At 38.8% G+C, this 14,693-nt stretch overlaps 1 protein-coding gene across 3 annotated transcripts in view; it reads left to right on the top strand.

Annotated features, from left to right (window-relative positions):
• Positions 1-14,693, top strand: part of Cad88C (cadherin 88C) — a 219,329-nt gene that overhangs the window by 143,307 nt on the left and 61,329 nt on the right. For all 3 annotated transcript variants that reach the window (XM_083142091.1, XM_083142092.1, XM_083142090.1), the window contains 5 exons: positions 425-576; positions 5,216-5,434; positions 9,819-9,980; positions 12,018-12,320; positions 13,210-13,407. In XM_083142091.1, coding sequence (XP_082998217.1) covers positions 425-576; positions 5,216-5,434; positions 9,819-9,980; positions 12,018-12,320; positions 13,210-13,407 — 1,034 coding nt within the window. The remainder of the gene's footprint in view (positions 1-424; positions 577-5,215; positions 5,435-9,818; positions 9,981-12,017; positions 12,321-13,209; positions 13,408-14,693) is intronic.

Raw genomic sequence — 14,693 nt, 5'->3', positions numbered from 1 at the left:
GCCTACACATGTACGTACTACAGTGTCATTGAAAATACTAGCAACAGACAATTAAGTCATATTTATGCAATCCACTGAACTTCTGCAAGAAAAAAATAACTAATTTGCTAAAATATCAGTGACTGAGTTAAGTGCATGTTAATGACTTTAACAATCAGCTTAACAATTTGATTATTATAACGTATTGTCTCTCAACAATTATAGTGTTCCTAAGAAAGTGCAGTCTTTTCATGAGAAAGATTTTTAGTTTGTAGTTAAGTTTCAAACATCTTTGTAAATGAAGGGATATAAAGCAAAAAATACTTGGCAAACGGAATAGTATATGTTGTGGCAAAACAGTGTTCGCACAAAGGTAAAAGAAAGTACTTTAACATAGAATATTTTTTCGTTCATATTTTGTAATAACTTCGCTTATTTTTTACAGGGAGCCTCATATATAGATTACGAGGTATAGATCCTGATGGTGATCCTCTAACATTTGGTGTAAGAGAACAAATTGGTAATGAATTACTAAGGATAGAAAATTTGGATTCAAACGAGGCAAATGTCTACTTAAAAAAGGAACTTGACAGAGAGGTATGTTTCTATTTGTATACCCAGATGTTTATTATTATTAAGTATTTCTTGTATGAGTTTCTTCCAATTCATCACCATTTCCTATCGTTCTGTATTACATTTTATTCTTTGATAAGTTCCAGACATAGGCTCCAACATAAGGGGATATTTTAAATATTCTTACTCATACCTATGGATAAGTATATAAATATAAGAGGAACATTTTGCCACTTTGAGCCTTGACTCACAATGGTCTTCAATAATGTAGCCCTGGTCTCAGAACAGAAAAGATTGCAGTGGAATCTTGATTTTGTGTTTTTCAGGTGATCAAAGTGAAAAAAACTTAAATTGCGGGAAAATGTAAAGTGGAGGAAAATATAGCATTTTGCTACATTGATTGGGACCATCAAGATTGAATGTATAATGCAGGAAAATGTAAAGTAGGGGTTCCACTGTATTTATAAGGTATGCCCCAATGAAAAGAAGACCTTTGCTGTAGCGGCATTGTATCTAATCGAAGAAGGTAAATATATTTGCCGAGAGATGGTGCGGTGTCTGTCCCAGTTTGCAGGTGTGGCGAACTGCTTTGCCTGCCATTTCATCAGTTGGCGAGAGTTGTTTTGCGTAGACGGGTGCATTATGGATTCCTCAAGATCAGCGCAGAGAGCTGTAATCCAATTTGGAATGAAGGACCTCTACTCATCAACTGGCTGGAACGAGGTGAAAGAGTGAACTCTGAATTGTACTGCAACACGTTGTTGAGGCTTAAACATGCATCAAAAACAAGCACAGAGGTAAGCTCTCGAATGGGATAGTGCTGCTCCAGGACAACGCTAGGCCACATGTGGCCAAGAGGACCCTCGACCTGCTGAGAACATTTCAATGGGAAGTCCTCATACATCCTCCATACAGCCCCGATATTATCCCATGTGACTCCCATATCTTCAGCCCCTTAAAACAATCACTGAAAGGTCAACGATTCACCTGTGACAAGGACGTGCAGAACACCGTGGAAAACTGGATCCGTAAGCAACCCAGGAGTTTCTACACTGGAGCCATCCACTCCCTTTCTACGCACTGGGATCAGTGCATCAATTTCAATGGCAATTATGTGTCGGTACCATGTTGCACATTAACTGTACTTCAAATATTATGCAATGCAAATATTCTGTAATATGATATTCTTTAGATATAACTGTAGTCTCCTATTCATTTGGACATACCTTATGTTTCCAACTACTTTTAATTGTGTGTCAATAAAACCAAAATAATATTTTTCTAATTATGGCTTCATTTGATAAATATAACATTACTAATGCTGTATTTATATTTTTTAATATATAATAATTCTAGTAAAATTGTCTTCAATTTGTATTGATTCATTGTTTTCTCTCCAAGGGCAGGTCTTTCCTTGCAAGCTCCATGCTATTCGATCTTCAGCCCTTCGCTTAGTATCAGTGTAGGACCCCTTTACTTTGATGTAATCAATCCCCGGATTTTCTTTCCATTGACGATTCCTTCAATAGCATCCCTTAGGATACAGTTTCTTCTCATCCAGTGACCCAACCAATTTCCTTTTCTCTTCACGATTATCTCCAGCATTGATCTCTTCCCCTCCCCCGAACTCTTTCTAGCACTGTTTTATTTCCATCTTTTTCTGTCCATTTCACCCATTCCATTCTTCTCCATAGCCACATTTCTAGAGCTTCCAGTCGCTTTTTCTCACTTGTTCTCAGATGTTTCCGCTTCATGTAGAGCTACACTCCATGCAAAGCATTTTATTTGTCTTTTCCTCAGTTCTTTGTTCACAGATCCACAGAAAATATTTTTCTTTCTATTGAAGGCTTCCTTCACCATTGCTATTCATTCTTACTTTTATTCCTTGACTGCACTTCATGTCACGCTTATGATGGCTCCAAGATATTTAAAGCTGTCTATGTGATCGATTTTCTTACCTCTTATTCTCACTTTTGCCTTCCTCTGCTTTCTTCTGATCACCTTTGCTTTCGTCTTATTCACATTTATTTTCATCCATCCTGAACTGTTCAGTGGGTATTCATTTCTGCTAGGATGGCATTTATGGTCATTTCATTTTATGCTAACAAGGCCATGGCATCTACAAATCGTATAAAAGATATTTTCCTTCCTCCTACTGTTACCCCTCCCTTGCTGTGGAAACAGTTTTTAACTATTTCTTCTTGAATAATGTATGGGAAACATAGGCGCCAACTCCATGGGACTTGGGGGGGCTCGAGCTCCCCCCAATGTTAACAATGTGGGGGCAGACCCCCCAAATAATTTTGCTTAAGAAGATTTAATGTATTATGTTGCTTCTCTTGTAAAGTTTACTTTGAATTGTGCCACATGAACTTAACTTTAAATACACATTTGAAATGTTCTAGACCATCAACGCTGGGGTTCTGAGACCGCTAAACCATCAACTATGGGGTGGGGGGTGGGGGCTATGACCAAAGACAGCAAAACACATTCTTATTACTATATACTAAGTATGTAATTATGAGTATTGTTAAAATTTTTACTAAAAGAGTTTCAAAAGACGATGTGCATGAACTAGGGTAGTGGATGGGACATTCGGGCTACAAATGGCTCTCACATGACATTCAGAACGAAATCATTGATATACACTCATGCTCATAAATTAAGGATAATGCTGAATCTTGTACAAAGAAATGTTTGATGTGCACGTTGCAGCTTGAAATGATGTCTGGGTACTGTACCAAAGAACCTGTGTTGTCTATGACCTTGATCCAGTGTGTGGTGGCGCTGTAAGCAGACCAATGACGCACAGGAGCAGAACTGCTGACCCGGGTACAGTGCCGATAGGAAGTGTGCAGTGTTCGGTTGTGCTAATGGTGAGTGTGTGTGATATATGGCTCAACGAACACATATTGATGATGTAATGAGGGGAAGGATACTTGGGTGGCTAGAGGCGGGCCAAAGACAGCAGGTCGTGTCACAGGTGCTCCATGTGCCACAAAGTGTCATCTTACGATTATGACAACGATTCCAACAGACTGGAAACGTGTATCGGCGCTACAGCAGTGGACGTCCACAGTGTACAACACCACGGGAAGACAGGTATCTCACCGTAAGTGCCCAGAGACACAGATGGAGTACTGCCGGGGACCTTGCTCGAGACCTTACAGCTGCCACTGGAACAGTTGTTTCCAGACACACTGTGTACAGACGACTCAACAGGCACAGTTTATTCGCCCGGAGGCCTGGAATTTGCATTCCACTGTCACATTGTCACAGAGTAGCCCGGAACAACTGGTGTAGAGAACACAGGACATCGACAATGGAAGAATGGTCTCAGGTACTCTTGACTGACGAGTCCAGGTATAGTCTCAACAATGATTCTCGTCGTGTAACCATCTGGCATGAACCAGGAACCAGATACCGACCCGGTAACATCGTCGAAAGGGACCAGTATGGAGGTGGTGATGTCATGGTGTGGGGTGGCATTATCCTGGGTTCATGTACACCCTTGCATATCTTCGACAGAGGTACCGTAACAGGTCAGGTGTACCGGGATGTTATTCTGCAAGACTACGTTTGTCTTTTCAGAGGTGCAGTCGGTCCTACGTTCCTCCTGATGGATCACAATGCCAAGCCACACCAAGCTGCTATTGTGGAGGAGTACCTTGAAACAGAAGACATCATACGAATGGAGTGGCCTGCCTATTCCCCCGACCTCAACCCAATCAAAAATGCTTGGGATGCTCTAGGGCGACGTGTTGCCGCACGTCTTCCAGCTCCTCGGACTTTTCAGGAGCTCCGACAGGCACTGATGCAAGAATGGGAAGCCATACCCCAACAGCTGCTCGACAACCTCCTCCAGAGTATGCCTAACAGTTGTACTGCATGTGTCAATATGCATGGGCATCACATTCCATACTGAAACCTGTGCACATGCTCAAAGAACTGTGGAACAACAATTTACACTCTTCCTTGGTTTGTATCATATGTGCGCTCTTTGGTTTTTCACACGTTTTCTGCAATATACAGGGTTAAACAGGGTATGTGGATATCTTTCTTGTGTGTTCAACATGTGTCTGTGCTACCAGAACTCGTTTGTTTCAGTGCTGTATCGTGGGGCATCAAAACCTCTATTATCCTTAATTTATGAGCATGAGTGTATTAGGGAGATCTGTTTTGTGCTCCGTGGTAGCAGATATTAAAAGTCGGGAATATTTTGCTATTATCGTTGACGAAACTTGTGACATATCCATCCGTGGACAATTAATATTCTGCATTTGAACTGGGAATAAAAAATTTGATATTTTTGAGGAATTCATGGGCTTTTATAACATTCCGAAGACTGAGGCCAAAACTTGAAAAAGGGAGAGAGTGAGTCATTCATTAATTTATTTCAGTGATCAGAGTCCCCCCCCCAAATAATTTTGACAAGTCTGCGCCCCTGATGAGAAATGCAGCAACCTTGTCATACCCCTCTTCAAATTTCACATCCCTGGCTAATTTCTTCTCCTATTCTCACTTTTGTTTCATATATAGGTTGCAGATAAGCCTCCTTTCCTTTCAATTTGCATGTTCTATACAATAAACTGCCACTTTAAATATAATGTGTTTTTCATGATTCTATACATGGATGCAATAACATATTTTGATGCAATTTCAGGTGAAGGACGAGTACCCACTTGTACTCACACTGACAGATGGGAAATTGGGGGAAGGGAACTTTATCACACAAAGTCTTCTGCTGCTGGTGGAAGATGTTAACGACAACGAACCTATCTTTAGATCCTACCAGTCCACTCTCACCGTTCGGGAGGATAGCCCTCCCGACATTCTCACCACTGTCGAAGCCACGGATAGAGACGAAGGGCCATACGGACAGGTAAGTTACGAGGACATGCTTGTCTCATAAAATGGTTAGATTATTTAAATAATTCTTGAGGGTTTCGGCATAATGTCATTCATGGATAGGCCTTCAAGCATCGCCAGGGATTGATTTCCTCTCAAAAGCTTGGAAGCGTATTCAAAACCGACCTGCCTCTTATCCCAAGAGAATCACTTCAGTTTGATATTGCGTGATTGGTCATTTCTTGCATCAGCATAAAAATACACGTTTTCTAAGTCAAAGCCCATTACTATTTATTTTATTTATGTCCTGCACCATGGCCGTGTAAGCTTTGGCACTGGCTACACGATGCATGCAGGATTGAGTCTCCGGGGGTAAAGCATAACAAGTTTTCCTGCGATTTCGTCCTGTGTATGGGCCTGGTGACCACCCACCATCGTGATGAAACTGGGGAGTTACGAATCAGTAGTGTAACCCGGCCATCGAATAATGACGACTGGGGGTTTGTCGTGCTGACCATATGTCACCCACCCCGTAACTGCTTGGATGATCACTCGCCTCTGGTGCGAGTGAAGCCGGCAGTCAGTAGGTAGGCAATGACCCTCACGGGATGTTAAGCTATGGGTTGTTAGTATTTATTTATACTTTTGTTGTTGTTTAGTGTCTTCTTTACCACCTTTTATCTAATCATGATGAGGAGGGTGAGTGGTGATTGGATGAATTCATGAGTGGACACTAACAAAGAACACACATGTCCATGCTGAGATTTGAGCCGGTTAACTTCAGTAGATGGATCGAAAGTCGACCACATAATGAACTCAGCAACTGATGTGGCCCGTTACAATTGGTTAGTTACATTACTAGGGTTGGGGCATAAGTCATGGCCAAGGACGTATTTAGGGGGTAGGTCCAGGGGGTCCAGACACCCACCTCCCACCGAAAGACTTACCAAGACATTAAATAATCAAAATATAATTGCTTAGCCAATTGTTATATAATTGATGGTTATTTATTTCCACTGAACTTATTGGAAGGCAAGGATTATACAGGGTGATTATAAAGTCCCATGACATTTTTGGGAAATGGTGACTAATAACAAAATAAATGGTACTACAGTACAGAAGACACACCAAAACACAAAATTAACACTTTTCCACATGACCTCCATCAATTTCAAAACAAGTGTCTCAACTGGACAAGGTAGCATTAATCACCTTCTCCAACATAGCTGGAGTGATCATCTTAAAAGCATTTCGTATGCATTCTTTCTACACTGTGCGATTGGCAACCTTAGTTTTGTAGACCTTCTCTTTGATAAAACCCCAAGAAAAGAAATCCAGTGGGGTAAGGTCAGGTGAACGGGATGCCCACATACGAAGATATCCTCTTCCTATCTACCTGTTGGGAAAGGTGGTGTTGAGGTACTTTCGAACAGTGGTTGCAAAGTGGGGCGGTGCACCTTCTTGTTGGAAGACCACTGTACCAAGGATACCATCATCCAACAACCGCGGCTCTAGGAACAGTTTTAACATGTTGAGGTAAATGCCTCCATTGATCGTTTGTTCCACAAACATGAATGGCCCATAGACCTCTTGTTTGGTCATGCCGAGTCAGACATTCACTTTCGGAGTGTCCCTTTGCCATTTGATGGTATCATTGGACGGCTCATTGCCCATATTCGACAATTATGATGGTTCACATGTCCACAAACATTGGGACACATGTTTTGAAATTGATGGAGGTCATGTGGAAAAGCTTTTATTTTGTGTTTTGGTGTGTCTTCTGTACTGTAGTACCATTTATTTTGTTATTATTCGCCGATTTCCCAAAAATGTCATGGGATTTTATAATCACCCTGTATTGGGACCATGTTCTTTGAAGGACAGTACCAAAGAAGATACTATGCATCAAATGTCAATCAGCAATTTTTCTTTGTCAGCTAGGCAATTAAAAGTGATCACCGCACAATTATTTTTGGCTATTACAATTGGATCTAACTCCTTTTTTGTTATTCAAGAAATATTTAATTCATTCTCTATTTCCTTGCAAGGGCATTTGTTTTTATACGAATTTTGGCAATCTTAACTACACGTAAGCTAGATAATTATTACATGCTGTTATATCTCTATTCTTTTACCTTCTTTTTACGTATTCATGTAATAATAATACAATATTAATTTATATACATATTTAATTAATATTATTTAATGGAATTTAATATAATAATTATTATAATTCCCACACTTGGTGGGACTCTCCTCCAAAATGCATTTGTAGATACATGCCTGGTTATGGAAACTATTTTTTTTTTTTCGCTAGAACACAGGACTGGCATGAAAAATCGAAATGTACAAATGGAAGGGAATACTGTTTGAGCTTTGGAATGTATGAACAATGCATATCATGTATAGGATAGGGAAGGGGGCAAACATCCATTAAAAACAGCATCATGCTACATATGGTTATTCGAAAGTATACATTACAGTAACAAAAAAGGCTAATTGAAGTGGGAGGCACCAAATACCATCCACCTCACCATGTGTCCTCACACTCACAGGTCGCCCTGACCATTACCTACCTCACGACAGTTTGGTACAGTAGGGCATTATTCAAAACAGCTTCCACCAGCTCCCTGTAGTATTTTCTGGTATTTCTCCCCCTAAAGAGCGACTATATAGATATATGAACGTTGTCCATGCCGGGCCACGTCCATTCTTCACCATGATTGGCTCACCATTGAATTACCACTGCCTTTTGTGAAATAACTTTATCATACTGCCATCTAGTGATGTGTCCACATACTACAGGTGCCCTGTTCTCTGCGACATCATTTTTGATGTTTTAAGTGTTTGGCATATTCTTGTTGAATGTTCTGATTTTGCTTCCCTCAGGCAGACTTTTCATTTTCCCAACTGCTTGTCATCCCTGTTTGGAGATGACAATAGTGTTTTAACAAATGTTTTTAGCTTTTTACGAAGAGCTGGACTCTTCCACTGTCTGTGAGAAAGTTTATAGTTTATTCTTAATTTTAATGTGTTGTGTTTGTATTGCGCAGGTCCCTTCATAACCTTGCACTTTTAATCTTTCTCAAGGGGCCTTGAAAAAGTAGAAGGTTTATACAAGGGGATGTTTCCCTGAATACATGGGTGCAAAATGGCCATATGTGCCAACACACCCAACAATTTGAATTCAATCAATCAATGAAAAAATAGTTGCCATGTCTTACACTCCAACGCTTGTATTAATTGTGGTGAATGAACCATTCAGGTTCTTAACCAAATATTTTCAATGTAATATATCGGTATATTTCATATTGACATTTTACCTGCAGGTCCATAGCCAGAATTTTATTTTGGAGGGGCCACCTAAAGGCGAAAATTGCTGAATTTCTCAGTATATTACAACTTATTATACAGATGTTTATTCGTGCTAAGGAAGTAAAATATATTACCACTATACACTATATATATTAGATATTTGTAAGATTTCTGAGAGGCTTCAGCCCCCTAAGCCCTGGCTACATGTCTGGGCCCAACCCTATTATTAATGAATTTTGTCATACAATGCAAAATCTTCACAAAATATTATTCTTTCTATTAACTTGATTTACCCCTGCAAATTTCATGATGAAAGTGCTCCTGAGGCAGTGATCGAATTGGGCAGGTAGGTGCTGACCGGTAGTAAATTAAGATTCCAAAAAGCATACCGGCAGTAAATTTTTAAGATTGGGACTTATTTATTGGAACTGATCGCACAAGTAGCACTGAGAATGTGCTAATAAGTTCTAAACTGAACCAAATATAGGAATCAATTAACCAACTCAATCAAAAAGGCTTAGAATCAACCAGTAATGTGTTTATAATTGTATATTGGTAAGAAAGGACGGCTTTTTACATATTTACCACATGACATAAATTCCAATGTATTAAACAATGCATCAGTTGGCAGGATAATTTTAATTGTGGCTGATTCTTGTGGTATAGGAACTTCTGCAGTACCTGCAATAATTTATTTCCAATTTGTCCACTGCCCTCACGTAAGAAAAAGTTGCACCAATCTGAACACCAAATAACTCATGATCCAAACAATTAAAAAATGCTATTACAATTTATATAATTGATTTTATATTCTTTTTGGAATATTTTCAGTCCCATTACCAAATATAATTTTCCTGACTACATTTTTTTAAAATTAAAAACCTAAATGTGATTTGATCTTGAATGTGTAAACGTATAAAGCTTCAGTTATCAGTGATGAAATTATTGTGAAATGTTCTTGAAGGAAACAATGTGTCTTGATGATTGTCATTGTTTCACTCCTATTGTAATAAAGTGTTTATAGTGTGAATATTCATTCTAATAATTTTTTGTACTGTATACATAAATTGTGCTTGTGTCATTGAATTATTTTATTTCAACAGGTTGTTTATTACTTACAAGAACTGGATGGAGAGGACGATATGTTCTCAATCACTACAACAAATGGGAAAGGTGTCATTCGGTTGGTTGGGCAATTGGATTACGAAAAGAAATTTTTATATCAGCTGAGAGTTCTAGCAGTTGATCGAGCCAACACTGGGAAAGTAAGTAAATTATTATATTAAGTTATCTTTCTCTTGTGTATTTAAAGTTTAAAGCATAACATGGAAGCAGTAACTAACAACACTTTATGCATGAAATAAATGTTATTAGGGGATGTTATAGGATTCATGTTTAAATTAGCTTTAATTGAAGTTTGTTTTTTTATTGGGGTAGCTTAAACAAATACAGTAAAATGCATTGGATACATAATTTTAAGCTACCCAATAATAAAACAAACTTCAATTAAATATAATTTAAATGCAAAATGTGCTACAATTCTTTCAAGGTTTTGCACTGTCTTCATTATACTGAAGTAATGAAATATTATTTTACTTCCATTTGGAAAATGTGTTTCAGTACTTTTATGGTCAGCCAGGTTCCAGTAGAGATAATTCCCTAACTCCCCCTTTCCATGGATACATAGTTGTCATTAACAAGAAATTCAGCTTTTGTTATGATGGACAATTTCTTTTCAGAACATGTTTTCATAACAATAATGTGTGTTTGATTATTCCCATGTCTTGCGGTTACCATTTGAATCTATGGTTTCCTTTTTCTATAGTGCTATGATGATATGAAGCTGTATTGTTAATGTAGATTTCTTTTGAAATTTGTGTGTATATATATATAACATAAAACTTTGCTACAATAACTGACAAAAGCACAGGCGTTAGTATAGTTTATTTTTGCCATGTTGTAGTTAGTTGATTCATATGTAAAATATATCATAAAAATATGAATTTATATATTAAAAATGGAAACACACTACAATACTTTAGAACTCTTCCCACACACGAACAAATACACTTTGATCGCAACAATAGCAACTTGAGAGAAATTTTAAATTTCTGAACATTATCAGTTATAGAACTCCTTGTATCTCTCGACCCCCATGTTGACCGTTCGGGGGAGACTTTGATTCCATCGGTAATGAAGAGTAATTTACAACAAATGTTTGAATCTCTGGTTTCTACGAACTTGGGGCAAGGCAGAAAGATTACATGATTTTCATTATAAATTGGTAAGCAACAAAAGGGTGGAAATTTTGGTGTCCTATATTTGCTTTTGATGATTTTCTTCAAAATGAAAAAAATTGTTCCCCATGTAGTGGTCCAGCTCTGATATAAATTTACCAAAAAGTATATATTGAAGTGTGACTCAATTTAACCTTGGGATTGAGAGTCACTGGGATGTAGCAAATTATAAAACGAGAGGTTTAAGGTTCATAATTACTGTGAAGGGGCCCGCCCCGGTCAGTGAAGAGAAAGATTAGTTATAACTGAGTGAGAATGCTCTCTCAACACTTATCATACCTGCTTGCTGTTCTTGAAGAGTCCTGTCCTAGACGAATATGCAAGTCGTGTCCATAATTTGTCAAGAGTCTTCACTTCGGCTCTGACTAATGCTCCTCTGTTATCCTGCGCCAAGTGTATCGAATGAATTACGGAGATAATTGGGAGCAATGTCCTTCCGGACCTTTTTTTTTTTATTCTTCTGCCGGACTAGAGGTTGTTACTCCTCAAGTCCTCTACTGGAGAGGTGTACTTTCGTCACCTCCCATTTAATTTCAGCACGGAGGCATTAGGGAATGCAGCACATTCCTGGGATAACTTAGAGGCAGTTGACGGAGACGACAGGTTAATGAACTGAACAGTGTAAAGAGAGCATTAAACGAACCTCTTCTCTATTCACTCATTATACCTCATCAATATAGTATTAATTTAGGATAATTTTTAATAGATCAACATTTTATTTGGGGGGGGGCATAATTGCAACTGGTGGGGCCAGGGCCCCTCCCCTAACAACAGTTCCGGAAAGAATAAATGCTTCAGTAACATTTCTTGTGTTTCAAAAGTGCAAGTCTTCATATGGCTTTACATCCCAATGAAAGGAAATGGCTTGGCTCCTTGGAACAGATCTAACAGAGTTTATTTCTGTAAATTGCACATGTGATAACTGATGCACTGATTAAAAGATGTCATGTATATACGTGTATGTGTTTGTAATACACATTAATCATTGAATACTTTCATTTACAGGTAAATACTGGAACTGCTGCCATATTAGTTAAAGTACAAGATGTGGAGGACCAACCTCCAGAATTTCTTATCGTTTCTCCGGTGACTCGAGTCAACGAAGACGTTCGCATTGGATCAGCGGTGCTTCAAGTGAAAGCTGTTGATGGGGATCGTGGCATTAACAACCTCATAACATACTCCATCACCAGGGGATCTCAGGGGATTTTCGATATCGATGCTACTTCTGGTGTTGTGTTCACTCTACAGAAACTCGACAGGGAAAGTCGGACAAGCAACAATGGGGCCTATATCTTAGAGATAATGGTAATTTTTCAGTCTCTTAACGTCAAATATACATAGGCCCATACACAAGGGAGGGGCCTTTCCCCCAATATCGAACTATGAAATATTTTAATGTGAACCTACAAAAAAAAACACAAAAATACGATTCACGTTTTTCAGATTTTGTAGATTTTGTCATTGCATAAATAAATGGAGGAGAGAGGTAAGCTCAGAGGTATGCAGTCTACTGTTTTTGATTGTTTTAGTTTTATAACCATGGCTACCAACCATATGTCCCTGTTCAGTCAGGACAGTCCATTCTTTTTAATCTCTGTCCCACCTTATTTTGGAACTGCAGAGTTGATGTTCCTTTTTCAAAAACTTACATTCAGAGATGTTATTCATTATAAGAATCATTGCCAATACATATTATTTAATTTATAATGTTATTTTCTAAACATAGAATTATGACTGTTCAATGGTGCGTTGTAAGAAAATTAAAGGATATTTAAAAACATTGTTAAGTTGTGCAATGCACTACTATTTGAATGCTTCTGAGAATTGAATGTAAACTATGTGCACCAAGCTGCATGCTGTATAACAGGAATCAACCGTGTTACCGATTGTTGGGTTGGAAGGTCTGTCAGCGAGTTGAATTTTTCTTTTAGACCATAATGTTGCAACTCTACAATTAAACATCTAGCTGCATGATGATCATATGTAACGACATTTCAGACATTTTCCTCCCACATTTTCAGATTTGAACCTGCACCCCCCCCCCTAAAAAATTCTTGGTACGGCCTGCATATTCATGTTATGTTAATGCAAAGTCTATTCCAAACTTGAGCTCCTGCAATAACGTTCATAATAACAGAATATCATGCTTGTATATGTTGACCTTATTAAAATGCTGGTTAATTTTTGATTGCAGGCCAAGGAAGAATCGCAGGCTATTTTTCCACCTCCAACAGTAAAAACTGAGGTCACTATCATCATTGAGGACGTGAATGATGAGATTCCAACCTTTCGCAGCAAGGCATACTTCACAGAGGTTAATGAGAATGCACAAGCTAACACTCCATTGACATTCCTAGGAAATGCAGTTCCGGAAGTTTATGACTATGATCAGGTATGTATCTCCTAAGTGACATATACAGCATAAATGGGCATTTTATGCTGAAATCATCCTCCCCATCCAGTTTTTAAGGGTGGGAGGAACAGTTTGTATCCAGCCAACTGCAAGGACCCTAAATTGCTCCTCTCCCATCAACCTTACCCCATGGCAGGCTGGGGAAACAGAAGTCTGTGCGCTGGATGGTCATAGGAGGAGGAGAAAACTTAACATTATGCTTATGGGAGTATTATTTTACTTGTTCTCTTGGGAATACCACACTTCTGATGGCATAGAAAAGTGAATGAATGGGAAGAGGACATGTTGAGGATTTGATTTATTGTAGGAAAACGTAAAACAAAACTCCCATTTCATTAGCCGTAACTTGAAGTTGTTCCTTTTTTCTTCACCATGAGGAATGCATGGGAACTTGGGGTCTAATTTTGAGGGGGCTAAATCAAACTTGGGGCCTAATTTTGAGGGGCTAAATCAAACTTGGGGCCTAATTTTGAAGGGGCTAAATCAGACTTGGGGGCCTAATTTTGAGGGGGCAGAATCAAACTTGGGGGCCTAATTTTCAGGGGGCAGAATCAAACTTGGGGCCTAATTTTGAGGGTGAAGAATCAGACTTGAGGTCTAATTTTGAGGGAGCTAAATCAGACTTGGGGCTAAATTTTGAGGGGAAAGAATCAAATCTGGGGTTTTACTTTGGGGCAAGAGGGTCGAAAAGTTTTCCATCTCATAAAAATAGCATCCAGGATTATTTGCTAAATAACTGTGACGTTAGCGAAATCACAAATATTACTCTTTATTACTTTGCTCCCCTAACGTGTAAATTTTTAAAAAAACTGAAAATATTGGGTGGGGGCAAGTGCCTCCCTTGCCCCCGCCAAGTTACGCCTATGTCCAGTTTAATAATCTACTTGAAAAATGCTTCCACTTGCAACATGGGGAGAAGTTCATATTCTCTTGGTACATTCTGGTTTCCTTGTAGTAGCAATGCCCATTCTGACGATATTGAAATAAATGCACACCTCGTGCCCTTTGTCACTCTTCGCCTCAAATTTCCAGTCTAGGTTTTTCTGTATAAATGAGATGTATGTGTTACATATTTTGCACTTCCAGCCGATTTTACCATTGACAGTTCTGTAAAGATAATAGAGACCATTCAACAAGTGGTGCTGATAGAAATCCGTACATTCAGTATTAAACTGGGAGCAGGCCTGTAGCCAGACAGGGGAGGGGCTCAGCCACCCTGGAACTGCCATCAGGTCCCCTTGACATTAAGTAAAACTATTTTGTAT

Source organism: Lepisma saccharinum, chromosome 20 (genome assembly GCF_977018435.1).
Source record: "Lepisma saccharinum chromosome 20, izLepSacc3.1, whole genome shotgun sequence".
Taxonomy (NCBI): Eukaryota; Metazoa; Arthropoda; class Insecta; order Zygentoma; family Lepismatidae; genus Lepisma; species Lepisma saccharinum.
This window is presented reverse-complemented; position numbering and strand designations above follow the sequence as displayed.